The sequence below is a fragment of the Littorina saxatilis genome, linkage group LG11 (assembly GCF_037325665.1).
Source record: "Littorina saxatilis isolate snail1 linkage group LG11, US_GU_Lsax_2.0, whole genome shotgun sequence".
Taxonomy (NCBI): Eukaryota; Metazoa; Mollusca; class Gastropoda; order Littorinimorpha; family Littorinidae; genus Littorina; species Littorina saxatilis.
The window spans coordinates 8,833,171-8,856,549 of NC_090255.1; the positions used below are offsets into that span (position 1 = coordinate 8,833,171).

The following is a 23,379-nucleotide window of genomic DNA, read 5'->3' on the forward strand; positions in this document are numbered from 1 at the left end:
ACAGTGGAACCCCCAATTTAAGACCCCCCAATTTAAGACTCCCTCCTTTTTAAGACCTGGTTTTCTCAGAATTTCTGCTCATAACCTCTGTAAAATTACCCCCTTTTTAAGACCCGATTTTCTAAGAAAGTTCCAGGTCTAAAAACGGGGTTTCCACTGTACACAATATACGTTATGACATTTTACACAGAGAGACCCAGTCATTGTTCTCCATCTCTGAAACTGCGCTATCAGTCAAGGTGATTAATGCATAACTGTTGAGATCTGTGTCAAATATCCTATTTTGGTCAAAAATACAAATAAACTTCATGTATTGTACCATTTTAGTTAGAATTCCTGTTATTTTTTATGACTGAATTCACACCAACATGCACTCTTTTGTAGTCTCGGCCAGCCGCCTAGATACCAGTTAAATCAGTCGGCCTCTGACGTCACTTGGCTCAAAGATTAGGGAACTCAAGTTTTGAATGGATACATGAGACAATGTTTGGAAATAACCGTCAGGTTTTTAATGGGCTCTGGAGGAGTAGCTCACCCCTGGATTCTGTGGCAAATATGTGATATCACTGATCAGTTGAGCCATGGCTTGATTTTCCTGTGCATAGTTTTTAAAGATGAAGGCATCATAGACTCCAGGTATGCAGGGGGGTGGGGGTGGGGGGGCAGGATTACCAACACCTAAGAAAGAAATTAAATCATGAGCAAAAGAGATGAGATTTATGGGTATAGTGGAGACAGACTGTCGGGGATTGGAAGCTACAGGAGACAGACAGACAGGAGGGGGAGACAGAAGAGGCTGTGTGGGGCAGACAATCAATTCAAAGAAAAAAAGTGCACACACAGAAAGGTGGAAACAGACTTTGAGAAGGCAATACACGCAAGCTGAACCTTTTTTTTTTAAAGGTTAAAATGGCACTCACAGGAAGGGGAACCAAAGGACCTTGAGAAGACAATAAACATGAACAAAAAAAAAGGGGGGTAGAATAAAATCTGCACAGTGGAACCCTCCTTTGAAGACTTGTTTTTCTAAGAGTTTTGAAGGTCTTAAGGCAATGTGAGGCACTAAAATTACCAACATTTAACTTGGAGAATACATGGAATTACTTAGTTTTCTGGGTAATTATTGAAGTGACTTATAAAAAGAAATGAAAAATTTGCGAACACTAAAGCACATAGACTATGGAAGTTGCTATGGAAACTGGCATAAACAGCGCCACCTTGGATTTCCAGGAAACGGTTTTACAGCAACATCATACATCAGAAATGCATACTATTTGGCACAAAGATACACATGACTTATAACTACAATCATACAGAACGAATTTTTGACAAAAGACTACAGTTGAATTTATATTAATTTTTATAATAAGGATTCATGAATATAAGGTTAGAAATTCATTAATCCTTATTACAAAAAAATAATTTAAATTCAACTGTAGCCTTCAGTCAAAAAATCGTTCTATATGATTGTAGATACGAGTCATGTGTATCATTGTGCCAAATATCATGCAATTCTGATGTATGATGTCGCTGTAAAACCTTTTCCTAGAAATCCAATATGGCGGCTGTTTCCATAGCAACGGCAGTCTGTGTCCATTATTATTCACAATTTGTTCATTCATTTTTATAAGTCACTTCAATAATCTAAACAACGAAGTGACTGTGGTAAGATGAACAAAGTTAAAAAACAAAGGAATACTGTACTCACCAATACAAGAACGAGACAAGACGGTACGAATTTTCGCTTATGGAAGCTTCATCAGGAAAAACAAGAACACAAAAGACAACAAAAAGCAGATGCAACACGGAACGAACAAGGTTTGAAAGGTATAGTCACTTCAATAATTACAAAAAAAACTAGTTTATTCCATGAATTCTCCAAGTTTAATTTTAGTGCCGCACATTGCCTTAAATTTAGGGGAGTTCCACTGTACCTTGAGGCTTTAGAGGAGCCCCAAATAGGCTGAACCAAGTGTTTGTTTGTTTATTTGTTGCTTAACGTCCAGCCGACTACGCAGAGCCATATCAGGACGAGGAAGGGGGGGATGAAGGGGGCCACTTGTCAAGCGATTCCTGTTTACAAATGCACTAACCCATTACTTGTGTCCCAGCAGGCTTTAGTAAAACTAAATTAATACCTACTGGAAGATTACCAGTTTCCAGTGTGTTAAAATAGGCTTAACCTATCTACTGCTGGACTTACATCAGAACACTAACAGATTAAACTATACATGAATCGCGAGACAAGCGGCAAGAGAAGAGATTTTTGGAAAAAATACAGGTGAATGAGCAAGAAGGCAGAAAAAGGAAAAGAATTCATGAAGAAAAAGAGAGAATGACAGGAAAGAGGAACCAAAAATCTACCTAACAGCAAACTAGAAAGCTCCTGCGGTTCCAAAAACAGGAGGGGCCTTTAATTTCATAACCGCAGTGCCCCACTGCGGGATGAACCAAGTGTGAAACATGCACTTGGTTAAACTGCTTAAACTGTTTAACGTGTGTGTTTCATGACTCCCTCCTTTCCTCTCTGTAAATTCCTCTGAAGGCCTAATAACTCACCACTTCACTCCATGCAGTTAGAATAAGAAAAGAGGTTTTTGCTGGTTTTTTTTTAAAAATCTTATTTCAGCCACACGCACAACAAAGTCTAAATTTCTGCTTTGAGTTCTCATCTACAATTTTGTTTAAAGACCCTTCGTTAAATCATCATAATTCTAGACTGTGCGTGCATGTGGTGTGTGTCTGCATGCATGTATGTATGCTCGCAAGTGTGTCTGTCTCTCTTTGTGTGTGTGTGTGTGTGCATGTTTGTATGTATGCTCGCAAGTGTGTCTGTCTCTCTTTGTGTGTGTGTGTGCATGTGTGTATGTATGCTCACAAGTGTGTCTGTCTCTCTTTGTGTGTGCATGTGTGTATGTATGCTCGCAAGTGTGTCTGTCTCTCTTTGTGTGTGTGTGTGCATGTGTGTATGTATGCTTGCAAGTGTGTCTGTCTCTCTTTGTGTGTGTGTGTGTGTGTGTGCATGTGTGTATGCATGCTCGCAAGTGTGTCTGTCTCTCTCTTTGTGCGTGTGTGTATGTATGCTCGCAAGTGTGTCTGTCTCTCTCTTTGTGTGTGTGTATGTGTGTATGTATGCTCGCAAGTGTGTCTGTCTCTCTCTTTGTGTGTGTGTGTATGTATGCTCGCAAGTGTGTCTGTCTCTCTCTTTGTGTGTGTGTGTATGTATGCTCGCAAGTGTGTCTGTCTCTCTCTCTTTGTGTGTGTGTATGTATGCTTGCAAGTGTGTCTGTCTCTGTCTTTGTGTGTGTGTATGTGTGTATGTATGCTCGCAAGTGTGTCTGTCTCTCTCTTTGTGTGTGTGTGTATGTATGCGCGCAAGTGTGTCTGTCTCTCTCTTTGTGTGTGTATGTATGCTCGCAAGTGTGTCTGTCTCTCTCTCTTTGTGTGTGTGTGTGTATGTATGCTCGCAAGTGTGTCTGTCTCTCTCTTTGTGTGTGTATGTATGCTCGCAAGTGTGTCTGTCTCTCTCTTTGTGTGTGTGTATATATTAATGTCCACAATGAGTTCTGTGTGTGTATAGCCTGATATTAATTGGGGGAAGTTGTCTTGGCAACGACACACATCTTTTTAAACGAAGCTTTGGCACGGAATTTTCAGTAAAATAAGTCTTAGCGGAGGTTCGTAAGGAAGGCATTTAAGGGGGAGGGGGGAAAGGGAGGGGGGAGGGGGTTGAGGGAGTGGTGTATGTCTCTCTCTGCCGGCTACTGCACAGTGGTAAGGGGGGGTGGGGGGGGGGGGGGTCTTTTCAAATTGTGCCTGTGAGAATCAAGTGTGTTCTATTAGGTTTACTTCTTTCTTTCTTTATTTGGTGTTTAACGTGGTTTTCAACCACGAAGGTTATATCTCGATGGGGAAAGGGGGGAGATGGGATAGAGCCACTTGTCAATTGTTTCTTGTTCACAAAAGCACTAATCAAAAATTTGCTCCAGTGGCTTGCAACGTAGTACAATGTATTACCCTACTGGGAGAATGCAAGTTTCCAGTACAAAGGACTTAACATATCTTACATATAACTGCGTGACTAAAATCTTTACAAAAATGGATTATATTCTATACAAGAAACACTTAACAAGGGTAACAAGAGAAACAGAATCCGTTAGTCGCCTCTTACTGGGGAGCATCGGGTAAATTCTTCCCCCTAAGGGGGCGGGTGGGGGGGTGGGGGGGGGGGGGGTTAGGTTTACTATTTACAGTAAGTGTTGTACACGTACATGCACATCTACTACTACCAGCTACTCTAGGTTTACTCTTTACAGTAAGTGTTGTACATGCACATCTACTACTACCAGCTACTCTGTGCTTGCCTCGCCCTCAAAATCAGTACAATGGAACCCCCATTTTCAGACCTCAACAAATCTGACAAACTCAGGTCTTAATAAGGAGGAAATCGTAAAATGGGGGTATAAATGTACATGGGCTATGAACAGCGAGTCTAAGAAAACAGGATCTTAATAGGGAGGAAGTCTTAAATTGGGGGTCTTACAATGAAGGTTCCACTGTACACCACCTGCAACTGCATAATCAAAGGTAGTAAAAAAAAAAAACACCTGACAAGCAATAACAATCAACTTGTCGAAGTTAAGGACCTATTGAAGCTTGCTTACAACAGTTACCGTCTTCAAATGCTGCATGCGTTAAAGTCCCAGTCCGTCTCAAATGGTAAAATTACAGAACGATTTAAATCTTCTGATGAAAAAAGCACTTCTAACCTTATCGAACACATTTGCAATAGCATTTAATAGCATTCAATAAAACAGTTTGTTTGAATGGCCATTTAGCTCCCGTAAACCACACACCTGTTTTCGTGGTTTATCTAACCCCTGAGCCCATGTGATCCACTTTCCTTTTTTTCACAATTTAGTAGTCAGTTTGTGATTTAAATGCGACTCGCTGTATCTCCAATAGCACGTTATTGTGTACCTCTGAATCTAAAATGCGAGTCACACGAACTGAGCGGTGGCGGTTGACCGTTCAAAGAAACTGGCGCTATGCAGAACATTCGTCTGAGCTAGCATGAGGAAGCACGTTTTGCGACACGCTTCCGGGCTTTTCTTTTTTCAAAACTTCGAATTGTACTGATCTTGTCTTGATGAAAAAAGAGTTCTTTTATGATTTAAGAATGTTTGTGTAACAAGCTGTCAATTAACAATTTATTATTGAGATTTTAAAAGTTAGGTCTAGCGCCAAAACAAGGTCCGTCCGATTGTCTTACAGACAATCCGGCTTGCCACGCAAAAATAAATTGTTTGAAAATTGCTCGCTCTTTACAGAGGGCACCAAGGATGTTCTCAAGCGGTGAGTGTTTAAACAAAAGGGTGTTTGTACTGTGTAAAAGCCTGACATTTTTTTTTTTTTTTTTTTTTGCCCAGCCCACAAGCCCGACAGTGTCTGTGACCAGAAACTGATGGTTTACGGGAAGCTGAGTGTGCCTTTAATTAAAGTTTCTGGACCCAATATTGATTCTAAAAATGACGGTAAATATGCAGAGGTAACTAAACAGAATCAGACATTTCATAAGGGTCAAAGTGACCTTGACCATGATCATATGTGACCAAATGTGTCTCATGATGAAAGCATAACATGTGCCCCACATAATTTTTAAGTTTGAAACAGTTATCTTCCATAGTTCAGGGTCAAGGTCACTTCAAAATATGTATACAATCCAACTTTGAAGAGCTCCTGTGACCTTGACCTTGAAGCAAATTAAAACAAGTCGCGTAAGGCGAAATTACTACATTTAGTCAAGCTGTGGAACTCACAGGATGAAACTGAACGCACTGCATTTTTTCACAATGACCGTAGTCCGCCGCTCGTGCAAAACGCAGTGAAACTGACGAGACTGTTTAGCGCGGAAGTGGTTTCGCTGTGCTGCATAGCACGCTTTTCTGTACCTCTCTTCGTTTTAACTTTCTGAGCGTGTTTTTAATCCAAACCTCTCATATCTATATGTTTTTGGAATCAGGAACCAACAAGGAATAAGATGAAATTATCGATTTCGGAAATTTGATTTTGATAATGATCATAATTTTTATATTTTTAATTTTGAGAGCTTGTTTTTTAATCCGAATATAACATATTTATATGTTTTTGGAATCAGAAAATAATGAAGAATAAGATGAACATAAATTTGGATCGTTTTATAAAAAAAAAATTTAATTACAATTTTCTGATTTTTAATGACCAAAGTCATTAATTAATTTTTAAGCCACCAAGCTGAAATGCAATACCGAAGTCCGGCCTTTGTCGAAGATTGCTTGGCCAAAATGTCAATCAATTTGATTGAAAAATGAGGGTGTGACAGTGCCGCCTCAACTTTTACAAAAAGCCGGATATGACGTCATCAAAGACATTATTTTATCGGAAAAATTTAAAAAAAAACGTCTGGGGATATCATACCCAGGAACTCTCATGTCAAATTTCATAAAGATCGGTACAGTAGTTTACTCTGAATCGCTCTACACACACACACGCACACACACACAGACACACATACACCACGACCCTGATCGTCTCGATTCCCCCTCTATGTTAAAACATTTAGTCAAAACTTGACTAAATGTAAAAACATAGTTTTCAAAGAAGTCTTCAAATGGAGAGGAGGGAATCACTGTCATAAATACTGAATGAAGTAATTAGTTGTACTTATCAGGTACATAATTTGATTGGCAACTGCTTTGAACAGCAGTCTGAAACTGCAGATATAACAACCATAACTAGAAAAGAATACAATCATAAACATAACATAACCCATACCGAAAAGGAATTTAGGAACAAAAAATAATTGCTGTGAAGTTCAAGCTACTCCAATTGTAACACTCGAACCTCTTCAAACTCTAATCTGTAAGTTGCAAAATGCAATTTCCTTAAGGCAAAAAAAAAAAAAAAAGTCTGTGTACGGTAACCCGACCGACCCTATTTTTTTCGCGCGACCCTAGACTTTTTTTTTGGCATTTGGGAAAAAAAAAGAAAAAAAAATCCCAACCTACCGACCCTATTTTTTGGGCCTATGTTACCGTAAACAGACCTTTTTTTTTTTGGCCTAATCAGAAGCACTAGCTGCAGTCATTAACTTCAACAATTTTCCATGCCTGCAAAAACTGGCTCCTGGCACATTTGTAACCATCTGCAAATGTTCAAGATAACTAAGAGCATGCAGGACTGAGAGAGAAAACACGAATGCTACATTTGCTTCCTAATGACATGCTTTAAAAAAAACCCACCTATTTAAACCCTCTTGAAAGAGTGCATTCACACCCCCCCCCCCCCCCCCCCCCCCCGCTTTCTCAGATGTTCTGTTCATAACGTTTGTACACTTACCTACCATTTACGCCTCTCTCTCTTTGTCATTTTAGTTGTCTTATACCTTAATTTTGTCAGACTTTGCATGCCTTGAAAAAAAGGGGGTGGGGGGAGGGGTGGGATGATGGGAGGGGTCAACCTTAATGCACGCCGACACCAACCTTGTTGATTTCACACTATCCTACTGGGCAGATCTGCAATACATTGTACTTGGATACAGTGGAACTCCCTTTTCACTTTTGAGCCCCCTCAAAATGTCTGAGAAACTTGTATGTTTGTTTGTTTGTTTGTTTATTTGTTGCTTAACGTCCAGCCGACTACGCAGAACCATATCAGGACGAGGAAGGGGGGGATGAAGGGGGCCACTTGTCAAGCGATTCCTGTTTACAAATGCACTAACCCATTACTTGTGTCCCAGCAGGCTTTAGTAAAACTAAATTAATACCTACTGGAAGATTACCAGTTTCCAGTATGTTAAAATAGGCTTAACCTATCTACTGCTGGACTTACATCAGAACACTAACAGATTAAACTATACATGAATCGCGAGACAAGCGGCAAGAGAAGAGATTTTTGGAAAAAATACAGGTGAATGAGCAAGAAGGCAGAAAAAAGAAAAGAATTCATGAAGAAAAAGAGAGCATGACAGGAAAGAGGAACCAAAAATCTACCTAACAGCAAACTAGAAAGCTCCTGCGGTTCCAAAAACAGGAGGGGCTTTTAATTTCATAACCGCAGTGCCCCACTGCGGGAAAACTTGTATGTAAAATAGAGGTAAGTTTGCAAAGATTATGAACAAAAACAAAAAAAGGTCTTGAAAGAAAGGGGGTGTGTGTGTGGGGGGGGTGTGTGTGGGGGGGGTGTGTGTGGGGGGTGTGTGTGTGGGGGGGGTGTGTGTGGGGGGGGTGTGTGTGGGGGGTGTGTGTGTGGGGGGGTGACGTAAGAGGGGGATTCCACTGCAGCTTATTCACATGTACATGAATTACAACAGCAACAGCTCAGTCTCAGCATAGCAACAATCTGGCAAAACCACAACACAAAACCACTAATGCATTAGAAAGACCACAACGCTGTGGCAACACTTCTTCAAGCAACTACAAAAGCAGCAACTATTACAATGTTGTAGTAACTATGTACAAACTGCAATACAACCACAAAATCATACAGTTCTTAGTGCTTCAGCAACTACAAAGGAATGATGTACAACGCTGCAACAACCACATACATATATAATATATATATATCTACGACTTAAGCAAGGCTGTATGTCCAAACAACACTGTGGCCACCACGACTTTCTTTCTTTTCTTTCTTTATTTGGTGTTTAACGTCGTTTTCAACCACGAAGGGTTATATCGTGACAGGGAAAGGGGGGAGATGGGATAGAGCCACTTGTCAATTGTTTCTTGTCATTTCTTACATACTGCTTGACAAAAATCTTTACAAAAATTGACTATATTCTATACAAGAAACACTTAACAAGGGTAAAAGGAGAAACAGAATCCGTTAGTCACCTCTTACGACATGCTGGGGAGCATCCGGTAAATTCTTCCCCCTAACCCGCGGGGGGTCCACGACACTAGCTGCAGCCCGGATACTGTAGCAGAACTCCCCTTTTATGACCTTCAAAAATCTGAGAAAATCAGATCTTCAAAACGAGGGAGTCTTAAAATGGCGGTAGATTAACAGAGATTAGGCCTAAAAAAAAAAATAGGTGTGGTTACGGTAACCCGACATACCCTATTTTTAGGGGCCGACCCTATAACTTTTTATTACATTTGTAAAAAAAACCCTAAAAAAACAAGAAAACGAGTGCAGAAAACGCAATGAAAGCGAAAGCGCCCGAGTCACACACTTATTTCCCTGTCAGTAGGTTTAATTTGTACACATTAGAAAAAAAAGTTTAAAAAAAAAATGTGATTGCCTACCTTCCTACCCTATTTTTTTTGGCTATGTTACCGTAACCACACCTATTTTTTGGGGGGGCCTTACGAACAGACAATCTGAAAAAGAAAGGTTGTAAATTGGGGGAAGTCTTGAACTCTAGGGGGTCTTAACTCATTGTCTCCCAGGTACGGATATATATACGTACCCGAGACAATGACAAAAGGTGACGTTTTCATGTCAGTATGTCCCAAATGACATCACCAGTACATTTTTCATTCTATTTAATCTGTTTTCGTTCTATTTTTTCTAATAACATGCGTTAACAATTGATTGCCAACTGGAATGGAAGAGCACAAAAAGTGTAACTTGATATGTAGTTTCTCTAGAGGGAAAACATCTTCCACTTTCATGTCAGTGTGTCCCATGCAACATACATTTGCCAAACAGCTATGTGTAAGTAGATTATTTGTTAATGATATAGAAAATACTGATCAACAATTAAAGTCAGTTTTCACATTCATTTTCTACCTATTTCTTATTTGTTTATTCTGTTGTCAATGGTGAAATGTCAGAAATCGTGTGTCATTCGGGACAGTAGACATGACACCTGACCTTTTGTCACTGTCTCACCCACACATAGCTCTATCTGACCAGGTACGATATATATCATCTCAGACTGTTAGCTTCAGTCGCTTCCTGTAACATCCATCCAACGCCTGCATTCCAGCGTGTTGATGCACAGTTACTACACAGTTACTACTATTCTGAGTGACCTGCTGCAGCACAGCTGGTCTCGGCTTAAAAAAACTTGGCCAACATAGGTAGGGTAGAGAGTGTTAAAAAGGGGGTTCTACTTCCATTGTACAATATTGTGGCAATAGCTACAGATGCGACTAGTATCACCATCAGTCAACACTGCGGCAACCATTTAAACAGTGCGGCAACTACAGAAAGTGTTGTGGCTAGCAAGCAGTAATAAGCAACACAAATAGCAACTAACACTGACAACTAGTAGTACAACTCAGTGCCGCAACCAGCTAAACAATACTGCAGCAACCAGTAAAACACTACAGCAACTAGCAACCACGCTGTGACATCTACAGAAAGTGTGCAGACGACCAAGCAGCAATAACACAAATAGCCAATTAAACACCAGTAATTAGAACAGCCCAGTGCTCCAACCAGCTAAACAATACTGCAGCAACCTGTAAAAGAGTACTACAGCAACTAGCAACCACGCTGTGGCAACTACAGAAAGTGTTAAGACACTACCAAGCAGCAATAAGCAACATAAATAGCAAAATAGTTCTAGAAGTCAACACTGCCGCAACCAGTAAAACACTGCAGCAACTAGCAACCACACTGTGGCAACCACAGAAAATGTTGAGACGACCAAGCAGCAACAAGCAACACAAATAGCAACTAACACCGGCAACCCAGTGCAGCAACCAGTAAAACACTTACTACAGCAACTAGCAGTAACTACTAGCAACCACACTGTGGCAACTACAGAAAGTGTACAGGCGACCAAGCAGCAATGTTCTACCTGAACGACGGCAAAGCGATGCGTATCCGTGCTTTCCATCTGCCCCTCTCTTGCGACAACCGCGCGAACGACGTTCTGACAACATAAAATCACTATCCGTTACAGATTCGGGTTTCACTCCACCAAGGTATTTCCGCTGCCTAGTGCATGAAATATAAATAAATCAAAGCACATGGGACTTTTTCAAAAAATGCATAAAAAACCTGTCTTTTGACTTTAAAATTTTATAAATTCAAAAATGTTCATCCTACTTATCTGAAAATTGGAAGTGCTTAAGTTCAATGTCCTCCGGACCTTAAAGTATACTCATTTGCCCGTTTTATTGTATTTTTCTGTTAATTATAGTAAGTTATCATGTGTAAGGGGGGGGTCAAAATGCATGTCCCTTCGACATTAGCAAAATTTCACACCTCTGTAAAACGCACAGACAATTTTTTTTTATCATTTTGTTTGTTGGTTTATGTTTATCCCGTCATTATCTCAAGATAACAAAAACAAAATATCGATACAATCAGTAGTTTTGTTCTCCCAATTTTTGAAAAGTAAAAATTGCATGTCCAAGAGGTTTTGGTCCTTGCAGTTACCAGGAACCAAAATACGCAATAAAAACGGAATGCTCCCTGCTTTTCAAATGTGGTTTTCTTTACAAAAGAGTTCCAAGACGCGGAAAGCTGTGTGCAATTAGGTGGGTACATTGGATCACTTTTAGGCAATGAAATATGATTTTCAAAAGGTCAAGGTGAAGGATGTTTAGCTTAACAGTTATGTGCAGTTACTGGGGTTTTCCATTACACTAATTAACAAAAACATTTTGAATAATTTGCATTTTAATCGCCCATAGATTTACTTTCACATGGCGTCAAGGACGCCATGTTTTTTTGATGACAGGGAGTGATTATTATTTGAAAATAACGAATTCGTCTGTGCAGTTACTTTCTGTGCAGTTACCTGCCAGAGAAGTAACTGCATGGACCTATTTAGTAACTGCACTGAGACATCATGGTAACTGCACTGAAATGCTTGTAGATTGCATACCATTTTTATTCTATATTCTGTATTATGGACAGCCAATTATACAAAAGGGATGGAAAACCAACCAGCATAAATATAGGTATTATATAGAGTCTTATTCAAAATAAAGTAATTTACTTTACTCAGGAACTGCTACAAGTTTCCTGGTAACTGCACTGACGAGTCAGGTAACTGTACAGATCTATTTTAGTAACTGCAGAGAATTTGTCAAAATATGTTATTTATTTATTTTACTTTTTTTTTCAAGTGACAAAAAATACACCCTTGTTGTTGTAAGGGTACGGTGCCACATTATTATGGTGGTGATGTTCCAAGTGAAAAGACAGTGGTGAATCATATTTTTCAATAAAGGTTTTACAAAGACAGTGGCAACGAAGATTTTCAAAGACAGTGATGACTCATTTTATGTTCCAATGAAGGTTTCTAAATAGAGTGGTGAATTATTTTATGTTCTAAGTGAAAAGACACTTGATTTAATGTTAAAGAATCAGTTGTTCCATTTCATGTTTTTTTTACAACTGACTCATTTAATTAAATACGCTAGACAAAATGGGCCAAAGAAAGAGCCTATACTTTTTTTTCTGTTTCCCCATTATCCTGCCACAGCCTTGCCCTCCCCTCCCTGCCTAACCACCATTCTCCTCAACTCCAATTTGGTTCAATAAAATCTTGTCGATTGAGCGTTAACTGTTGACTCGTATGTTTATCTTCATGTGGAAGAATTATTATGCATAATATATGGTATGCTATTGGTTCTGTTTCACACAAGCACAACAATATAAAACAAGAAGGGCAAAGCCCATACGACTCACATGCTTGACCTTGACATGACCTTGACCTTCAGGGTCAAGGTCAAATAACTAAACCTAGCAATAACATCATACACTAAGAACTGCTTTACACATTTTTCCTACCAAAATACATGTGACCTTGACCCAAGGTCAAGGTCATCCAAGGTCATGCAACACAAAGCTGTTAATTCAAGACATAGGAAGTACAATGGTGCTTATTGGCTCTTTCTACCATGAGATATGGTCACTTTTAGTGGTTCACTACCTTATTTTGGTCACATTTCATAAGGGTCAAAGTGACCTTGACCTTGATCATATGTGACCAAATGTGTCTCATGATGAAAGCATAACATGTGCCCCACATAATTTTTAAGTTTGAAACAGTTATCTTCCATAGTTCAGGGTCAAGGTCACTTCAAAATATGTATACAATCCAACTTTGAAGAGCTCCTGTGACCTTGACCTTGAAGCAAGGTAAACCAAACTGGTATCAAAAGATGGGGCTTACTTTGCCCTATATATCATATATAGGTGAGGTATTCAATCTCAAAAACTTCAGAGAAAATGGGAAAAATAGCTGTTTTTTGGACAACATTTATGGCCCCTGCGACCTTGACCTTGAAGCAAAGTCAAGATGCTATGTATGTTTTTTGGGGCCTTGTCATCATACACCATCTTGCCAAATTTGGTACTGATAGACTGAATAGTGTCCAAGAAATATCCAACGTTAAAGTTTTCCGGACGGACGGGGGGGACGGACGGACGGACGACTCGGGTGAGTACATAGACTCACTTTTGCTTCGCATGTGAGTCAAAAATCGTTTTACATACCAGGCCAATTATCGAAAACATTTTACTGATATATAAAATTCATTTCCATAACAAAAATAACCCTTTGTTTTCTAGTAACACAGTGTCTTTTACTAGAAAATGTCTGTGCTGTTACCAGATGTCCATGCAGTTTCCTATGATTGAAGAAAATGCAATTTAAAAAACAATCTGTTAAGTCAAGACCACAAAACAATATACAGTGCTTTGAAAACAGCAACAAATATAGTTAAGACATATAAAATGATAGTTTTAAACGTATGTCTGTGTTTTTTGCTCGAATGGGGTTGATGCGAAAACAAAGGGTCCGTGCAGTTACCGAATGTCCCTGTTGTTACCAAGCATAAAAGTAAAGCTATATTTAAAATAATTTATCAAATTCAGTCAATTGTGGTATAAGTTGAAAGGTTTCAACAACTTTCAAATGATCATATGTATATTTTGGCAGCAAACAGATCAGTTTGGACATTGCTTCATTTACATGCATTTGATAATGACAATTTTGCACTATTACAATTTTGTTTTAATTTGGATTAAATAATTGCATTAATAATCATACATTTTGGTATCCATTCTTTAGCACTGGGTTTGCATAGCATTTGCTATATATGAAAACTTGCCTTTTGGAAAACAATTATGTAGGAAAAATAAAACTTGTTCATGGTAACTGCACAGACATTTTTATAAATGTAGTGGATATTTTTTTATTTTTAGATACATTTGCAGTTGTTATTAAGCTCGCAAATTTTGGCACAAGATAGACGAAAGGATGTTTAATAACTTTGCCTGATAAAATTTTGAAATTTTTGATGTTGGATATTTCCGTTTTGTCCGTCTGAAATCTATGCATTTTTTGAAAAAGTCCCACATATGTATGCGCAGAATTAGTATTTCCCCAACCCATTTTCATGCTCATAAAATTGTCCCCATTCTGTTTTTGTTTAATTGCCCTCCACCAAACCTGGCAACATAAGCTTTAGGATATGCTGTCATTTCTATTTCTATGCCATGCCCCAATGACCCCCCCCCCCCCCCCCCCTGTAGTTTTAACAGTAGATCTCCAATAATCTAGTCACTGAGCCAACAAGGATAATTCTTTCTTTCTTTATTTGGTGTTTAACGTCGTTTTCAACCACGAAGGTTATATCGCGACGGGGAAAGGGGGGAGATGGGATAGAGCCACTTGTCAATTGTTTCTTGTTCACAAAAGCACTAATCAAAAATTTGCTCCAGGGGCTTGCAACGTAGTACAATGTATTACCTTACTGGGAGAATGCAAGTTTCCAGTACAAAGGACTTAACATTTCTTACATACTGCTTGACTAAAGTCTTTACAAACATTGACTAAATTCTATACAAGAAACACTTAAGGGTAAAAAGAGAAACAGAATCCGTTAGTCGCCTCTTACGACATGCTGGGGAGCATCGCCATCGGGTAAATTCTTCCCCCTAACCCGCGGGGGGTAACAAGGATAATGAATGGCTTTGCACGGATACACAACACTGTATTTAATTTGAAAGAAGCTTGCATAAATTTAAGATGTAATAAATGAACAAGCAGCAAATAATGAAATATTATTTTGAAACAAAAACAAGAGTGTGTGCTTACAACGTGCACACACAAAGTGCTTGTGAAACATTATGTTAGCTTGAGGAATTCTGCAGCTAAATACTAATAATAGTAAAAGTAACAGTAGTAGATATGTTTCAAACTATTGGACATTTTTAAAGTACTTTTTCATATTACAGCTATGTCCTCTACAAAATCCCAAACAGGAAATGTTGAAATATTTCTAATTCAGTACAACCACGTTCTTTTTACAAACTTCAAACTTGATTCTACCAGAGACCATAGAGTACACAGTCTCTGATTCTACTAAACTATTAAGACCTAATAAACTAATCATCAATACAATGAAACCAATTGCAACAATATTTCCTTCACTTTCTTTCTATGTCATCTGAACCTTACCACCACCAAGGCACATAAATGTGTAGGTATACAATTAGACTTCATTAATCAATAATGCAATATTTTTACATCCCAAGAATTTAAGGATAACTTGGGCAAAAGGGTCACTTTAACAGCTACTAGTTCCCACTTATGTACCTGCACATTTATGATCTGGATTAATAATTATTTTAATCTAACAGAACACTATTTTCAGTGCTTTCCAAGCAAACGCTATCATCCTTATGATGTAAATCTTGTTCTGTAACACTAACAGAACGCTATTTTTACTCCAACCGAACTTTATACATGTATTTGTAAATCTTTTTCTGTAACAGAACACTATTTTCAGTTGAACAGAATAACATTTTCAGTGGAACTCCAACCAAACTTTTGTCATTGTACATGTATCGTTCTGCATGTTAATGAAAACCCAACACCAGACTTCTGGAATCTAAAACTGACATAAAAGTGCAGAACAATATTGACAACATTCAGCTGTGAGAACATTAAACATATCTGTGGAAAACAACAAGAATAGAATACAGGCAAATCCAGCTAACTCACAAACGGTTAAGTCAAAAATTCGCTTAGCACACAAAGAAATTCTGGTCCGGAATTATCCCTCTTTATCTATGTGTACAAAGTACCCTGAGCTCGAAATGGGATTTCTCTTACTAAGTCGAAAGACGGATAGCACACAACAGAAAGTCAGTCCCAAAGACAAAGTTTACTCTATATTTACTACAGCAACTCGAAACACGAAACTTGGCGTCTCACACTAGCGCATTGTGTAACCTTATTCCCTTCTTCTCTACACCAGGCCACACGGACTGGTCAGTCGGTGTACACAAACCTCTCTCACTCTCCCTCACTGACTACCTGATCCTTGGAAATTGTTTGGAAGAGTACACCTCTCTATTTCTCTCCAATGCTCTTCCTGCTGACTTCAGTGACACCGGACACCCCACTGAGTTTAGCCAGCTACCCCCCCCCCCCCTCTCTCTCTCTCTCTCCCCCCAGCCATGTACTGTTTGGTGCTGTGGCCAGAGAGGTGTCACCGGCTAATTGAGGCCAGCTGCACTGTTCACTCAGAGCAAAACTAGTTGACTGTGTCTAACTTTTGACAAAGCAACACAACTGAAGGGTTCACAGATTAGGTAACCGACTCACTGGTCAAGGCTGCAGGGAAACAAGAGTATCTTGTCAATGAAAGAGGTTACACACAGATACGCGATGCTGAGAACGGTGGCCGATTTTTCACTCTCTTTCTCGGAGGGCCTTCATCATTGCAGGGACTGCTGTAAAGAAATGCTTGCTCAGAAACTAACTCTTTTTGCATTGAAACATGCACCAGAACTGGTGGACACCATCGACAATGTCAAACATGAAATCGAAGCAGTTTGCTTGAGGAAACGGTCGTCAGCAACTCAAACTTCTCTGTTTTCTTTTTTTAAGAAAATCTGAGGTGACTTTTTTTGTGGCCCCGCCCCCTCCCTCTGTAAGGACCCCCCTCCATAAGGACCGATTTTTGTCAACATTTTCAAGGTCGCTAGAGAGGGGTTCCACTGTACTATGACCAAGTCGAAATTTCGGATAGGACACAATAACAATTCGGTCCCTTCAATTTCGTCTTATCCGGATTTGCCTGTACTAAACAACTAACACTTGACAACAGTAACAGTCACATCACATAAACCACGTGTAAAAACAACATACCACAGATTATAAAACTTCAAAACCTATAATAACATAAGACTGCTTGTGTGTCTAATATGATGTATGGATCGACTGATTTGATTTACTGTCTTCTAGTCACCCAAGGTATTCTTTAGCTGAATAAAATACAAACTGCACAAGCTTTTCTACTCACAAAAAGCTATAGAATAACAACTATATAAACTGAGCAAAATTTGTTTCGTACCCCAACTAAAACATCCAATCCCATGTCATGTTATTCAAACTGTAAATGCCATTAATGGCCCTTCACTTGGCTACCTTGGCACACTTTTCGGATCAAAGATTTCTGTTTCTAAGTATCACGTGACCGCCGCCGAAGTAAGGGTACCCCCAAAATCGACCTGACAAAAACGTAAGGTACCAATTAAAAAATCGAAAAAAATTCAGAATAGGCGCAGCTCGGCGACTTTTACATACGAGAAGAAAGAAAATTCATGTATCTATCCAGAACAGGTTGTTTTGTTTTGCTATCTTGCGTATCTTTCGTGTTATGTCATTTCTACTGATGCAGGTGTAGAGCGCATGAGCAGTAGAAAACGAGTGGATTTTGCGAACATTTTGAGGGGTTCCATGACAAAAAGCGCTGTATTCCAGCAAGGCCTAAATGGAATCAGAATGATTGAAACTTTCAGGATCTGAAGTCTACATGTATACGAGACTTACCCTGCGTGAAATTGTGGGTCACTACAGGTTTGTACTCAGATGTTATGCACTCTTCCGGAAAATGTTTTTAAACCCGTCACAGATTTGTGAATTTACATCCCAAAAATTCATGACTTTGCATGCAAAGAGACAAAAGGTCGTTACAAAAACTGCCCAATGTTCATTTGAGTATGACCACTGACGGACTATTGCTAGCCATGTAAACACATGAGAAACAAGAAGGGCAAAGCCCATACGACTCACATGCTTTACACATTTTTCCTACCAAAATACATGTGACCTTGACCCAAGGTCAAGGTCATCCAAGGTCATGCAACACAAAGCTGTTAATTCAAGACATAGGAAGTAAAATGGTGCTTATTGGCTCTTTCTACCATGAGATATGGTCACTTTTAGTGGTTCACTACCTTATTTTGGTCACATTTCATAAGGGTCAAAGTGACCTTGACCTTGATCATATGTGACCAAATGTGTCTCATGATGAAAGCATAACATGTGCCCCACATAATTTTTAAGTTTGAAACAGTTATCTTCCATAGTTCAGGGTCAAGGCCACTTCAAAATATGTATACAATCCAACTTTGAAGAGCTCCTGTGACCTTGACCTTGAAGCAAGGTAAACCAAACTGGTATCAAAAGATGGGGCTTACTTTGCCCTATATATCATATATAGGTGAGGTATTGAATCTCAAAAACTTCAGAGAAAATGGGAAAAATGTGAAAAATAGCTGTTTTTTAGACAACATGTATGGCCCCTGCGACCTTGACCTTGAAGCAAGGTCAAGATGCTATGTATGTTTTTTTGGGCCTTGTCATCATACACCATCTTGCCAAATTTGGTACTGATAGACTGAATAGTGTCCAAGAAATATCCAACGTTAAAGTTTTCCGGACGGACGTCCGGACGGACGGACGGACGACTCGGGTGAGTACATAGACTCACTTTTGCTTCGCATGTGAGTCAAAAAATGGAGCGTTCAGACTGTTTGCTATTGACGGCGGTTATCGTTGAATGCCTCTCAAACCATGCTGCGGGCACGGATGACTGGACATGGTTGTCGCACTGCAATCCTCCCAAAAAATTTGATCGTGTTTACAGGACTAGGAAACGTTAACTAGTGATTGTATTTAAATTATTTGTTGGCAGTATTTGTAACACTTATGTGTCTGTATCACTATCAGTGTATGCATGCAAAGTCATGCTTATTTGGGATGTAAACCTTTCCACCTATGACACGTTTTAAAACATTTTCCGGAAGATTGCTTATCATCTCAACAAATATAGATTCTGTAACGATATGAACTTTTACCGTACGTATGTCTCGTATATAGACTTGCGATCCTGAAAGTTTGAAACCAATCCATTCAGGCGTTTCTGAAATATAGCGCTTTTTGTCATGGTAACCTCAAAATGGACACAAAAACCTCTCGTTTTCTACTGCTCATGCGCTCTACACCTGCATCAGTAGAAATGACATAACACAAGAGATACGCAAAATAGCAAAACAAAACAAGCTGTTCTGAATAGATAACTGATTTGGCTTTATAGTTTATTTTCCTTTTATTAGTTTTAAACGGTGCCAAGCTAAGCCTATTCTGATTTTTTGGGAGATTTTTTTAATAGGTACCTTACGTTATTGTCAAGTCGATTTTGGGGGTACCCTGATACCTTTACCAGAAATCGTTGATCCGAAAAAAGTGCCAGATAGCTTAGTGAAGGGCCTTTAATGGCATATACTGTTTCAATGAAATGACACGTACGGGAATGAACGTTTTAGTTGGAGTACGAAAATGGGTGCAATAATTTTTTTGCTCAGTTTATATATGAAAACCATACATTACTTTTAGTAAGGTCCTGATTTCAAAAACAGTAAAATAAGGCACCCCCAACATAAAATAACTGGGTTTTTTGCGCAATGTACTTTGCACACAACTTTTCTCCCTCCAAAGCTGATCCTCGTGCTTATAAATAAATTCTCTCAAAAGTTGAAACAAAATCTTACAACAAAACACTTCCAGTAACATATTCTGTTATGCCTCAAGCATGCACTTAAATTTGATGAACCTAAAAATAAATGGATAGACTTTTTTTTTATTTGTTCTAAACGTCAAAAGGAAGATAACATCAGTTGGCGCGCGCGCGCACTACCCCTGCAGACAGCTATTAAAGTGCTGCCCCCTTGCCAGACCAGGTGATTAAATACACACCACTGCGATCCCTCTCCAACCCAACATTTTTCTGTTCATTTGTGTGTGCTTCTTCAAAACTGAAACGGTGCTCATGCAATGTGTGCTTCTTAAAAATTGATACACTGTGCTTGTGTGAGACGGGCGCAGTGGCGTGGTGGTAAGACGTCGGCCTTCTAATCGGGAGGTCGTGAGTTCGAATCCCGGTCGCTGCCGCCAGGTGGGTTAAGAGTGGAGATTTTTCCGATCTCCCAGGTCAACTTATGTGCAGACCTGCTAGTGACTTAACCCCCTTCGTGTGTACACGCAAGCACAAGACCAAGTGTGCATGTAATCCATGTCTGAGTTCGGTAGGTTATGGAAACACAAAAATACCCAGCATGCCTACTCAACGAAAGCGGAGTGAAGTTGACTATGCTCTCAGAGTATAGTTTGGGGAACCCAAAAGGGCAAAGGAGCTCACACATCGCTGAAGAAGAAGAAGAAGTGTGCTTATTAAAACTAAGCAGAGCTAGAGTCAAACCTGTCTATAAACTATAATGACCATCCAACGAGTTGATCAAAAGTGGTCGTTGGAGACAGGTGGTTGTTAATGTTATAAAAGGAAATATGAGTTATAGAATTTTTTTTATTGGGGATCCTTTGAGTGGTCATAATAGGCAGGTTGTTATGGAGATGGTCGCCAGGGCAGGTTCAACTGTATTAATGTGACCCTGCACACACCACCCTCCCAAACATCTTAGTCCCATATTTTTCTGAGTGTGCTTTTATTCAAAAGATACAGTGCTTGAAACCTTAGTACTCCCAAGAGCCACTTAAACACAAAATTGTTGGATTTAAGGGTACGTGTGTTTCTGTGTGTGTGTGTGTGTGTGTGTGTGTGTGTGTGTGTGTGTGTGTGTGTGTGTGTGTGTATGTGTTTGTGTACACGTGTGTGTGTGTGTGTGTGTGTGTGTGTGTATGTGCCTGTCTGCTGATAGAAAATTGTATAATACATAATGGTACCAAGTACATCACTGCATGTATACATGTGTGCGTGTGGGTGTGTTAAAGTGTGTTATTGTGGATCTCTCTCTCATAGTCACTCTATGTGCAATATCACACACCAATCACACAGTATAAACACACACACACACACTCTCCTCCTCCCTATAATCTCAACCTAAACCCTATTCATCATGAACTGACCCTCAAAAGTAAGCCTACACTACATGTACCTCTCCAACACAGTCTGTTAGCTCACTACAGTGGAACCCCCCTGTTAATCAATCAATGAGGCTTATATCGCGCATATTCCGTGGGTACAGTTCTAGGCGCTCTGCAGTGATGCCGTGTGAGATGAAATTTTATACGGCCAGTAGATTGCAGCCATGTCGGCGCATATTTACCTTTCACGGCCTTATTCCAAGTCACACGGGTATGGTAGACAATTATTAACTGTGCCCAAGCAATTTTGCCAGGAAAGACCCTTTTGTCAATCGTGGGATCTTTAACGTGCACACCCAATGTAGTATACACGGGGGGTGGTTCGGACACCGAAGAGAGTCTGCACACAAAGTTGACTCTGTGAAATAAATTTCCGCCGAACCTGGGATCGAACTCGCGCTGACAGCGGCCAACTGAATACAAATCCAGCGCGCTACCAACTGAGCTATATCCCCGCTATAAGACCTCTAAAACTCTGAGAAAATCAGGTCTTATATATATATAGGGAGCCTTAAAATGGAGACAAATTTACAGATGTTGTTAACAGAAAAAGCCGGAAAACTGGGACTAAAGAAGAGGAATGGAGCTAAAAAAAATTAAAATAATAAAGGGGGGGGGGAGGGGCTACAGGCAGGTTCTACTTCCATCTCCTTTTGCTAAGCCACCAGCCAAAACCCCCACTCACTTTACAGATCTTTCTATCTATACCCCCCCCCCCCCCACACACACACACACTCAGAACAGCATGGCTGATAAAATCTCTCTCCTCTAGGGTAGGGTAGGGTAGGGTAGGGTGCTTTGGCCAAGCCTCCATCTTATCAACATTCCATATCTGTCTGTGTTACAGCTACTGTACTCTCTGCACAGGCTACCTGTTCCCCTAGGTCTAGACTGTTTATAGTTGCAACCTATAGTTTACTGTAATTGAAATTAAAGTGCTTCTGGTACAGTGGTACCTGCGATGTGTGGCCCCTCCGATGAGAGGACACCTCCCTTAAAGGACACCTTCTCTTGTCCCTTTCACTATTATCTCATTCTCAGCCAAAATATACCTGTTATGACCGACCACCTGCAAGGTATGGACACTTTTGGCTAGTCCCAAGAGTCACCGTCTTTTCATCGCAGGTACCACTGTAAAACTTGAAAGACCGGGGTGTAAAAAGCTTTGTTTGGGGAGTGAAATAAAGTTTAATTAAATAAGGAGAGGCTTGGAGTTGGAGTACATTGTAATGCATGTCTGTCTGTCTGTCTGTCTGTCTGTCTCTCTCTCTCTCTCTCTTTCTCTCTCTCTCTCTCTCTCTCCCTCTCTCTCACACACACACCCACAAGCAGAGGTGTTGCTAGACATTTTCATGTTGGGACATTTGGCCGAAACTGTCAGAAAGCTTTAGGACATTTTGGAAAATGTTCGGCTATTATTTTGGCTCATCGAAAGTCACCGCAACATTGAAGCACAAGAGGGGAACACCAATACAATCATTGTCTTAGGACGAACAGAACATATGTTGCATACTGCAACTGAAACAATCAGCTTTGCTGATTTAACTAAAACAGACACCAATTCTCTGAAACTTGTTCAAACCTTTAACTTTAATTTCTTGAAAGTAAAACAATAAAACTCTTCCAATCTTGTGCAAATCTTGACAAGCTTGCAAAACCACTCTGGCAGCTATAATTTTCGTCGATGGCTTCCGTTCAAAACATTGATGTTTCGTTTTTGGTATTTGCGAAAAAAATAAACGCCAGTCAGTTGTGACCACTTAGTACATCGGCAGCAGCTTTAGCAATCAAAGCCTGACCAATAAAATTAAAAAAACGGACAAACCTTGGCCGATTCAGACGAATACTCTTCCGTCTTCGGACATTTGGCCGATAAGGACATGAAAGTTTCGGCCAAGGAAAAAAAACACCTGGCGATTGGCCGAAGGACCGAACCAAACAACATCCCTGCACAAGCACACATACACACACACTATACATAGTTCAGTGATGACGAATCAGCAGGCGTGCAAACAATGCCTGCCCCCAAATAAGCAAGTGTAACCTCCACAAGCAAGTTCAACAGAGTTCAAACACGCATACATTTACACAACCAATTTCTGAATAAATAAGTCTAGTGTACGTTCTACAAACTTTCAATTACCATGATTAACGAAGCTCATGATGACGTCTGATCCTTCTACCTTGTC

At 39.8% G+C, this 23,379-nt stretch overlaps 1 protein-coding gene and 1 long non-coding RNA gene across 3 annotated transcripts in view; both read right to left on the reverse strand.

The window, feature by feature from the left end:
* LOC138979691 (bone morphogenetic protein 7-like) overlaps nt 1-23,379 on the reverse strand; it is a 37,528-nt gene that overhangs the window by 13,188 nt on the left and 961 nt on the right. The window contains exons 1-2 of one of the 2 annotated variants that reach the window (XM_070352420.1): nt 23,334-23,379; nt 10,793-10,867 (exon numbers count right to left, since the gene is read on the reverse strand). The exon at nt 23,334-23,379 is cut by the window's right edge and continues 961 nt beyond it. In XM_070352420.1, coding sequence (XP_070208521.1) covers nt 10,793-10,867; nt 23,334-23,379 — 121 coding nt within the window. The remainder of the gene's footprint in view (nt 1-10,792; nt 10,868-23,333) is intronic. The other variant, XM_070352421.1, reaches the window with a different exon arrangement.
* Nucleotides 11,864-14,400, reverse strand: LOC138979704 (uncharacterized). The gene is made up of 2 exons (XR_011460106.1): nt 12,791-14,400; nt 11,864-12,753 (listed from the first exon to the last, which is right to left on the reverse strand). It is a non-coding gene; the product is annotated as an uncharacterized lncRNA (long non-coding RNA).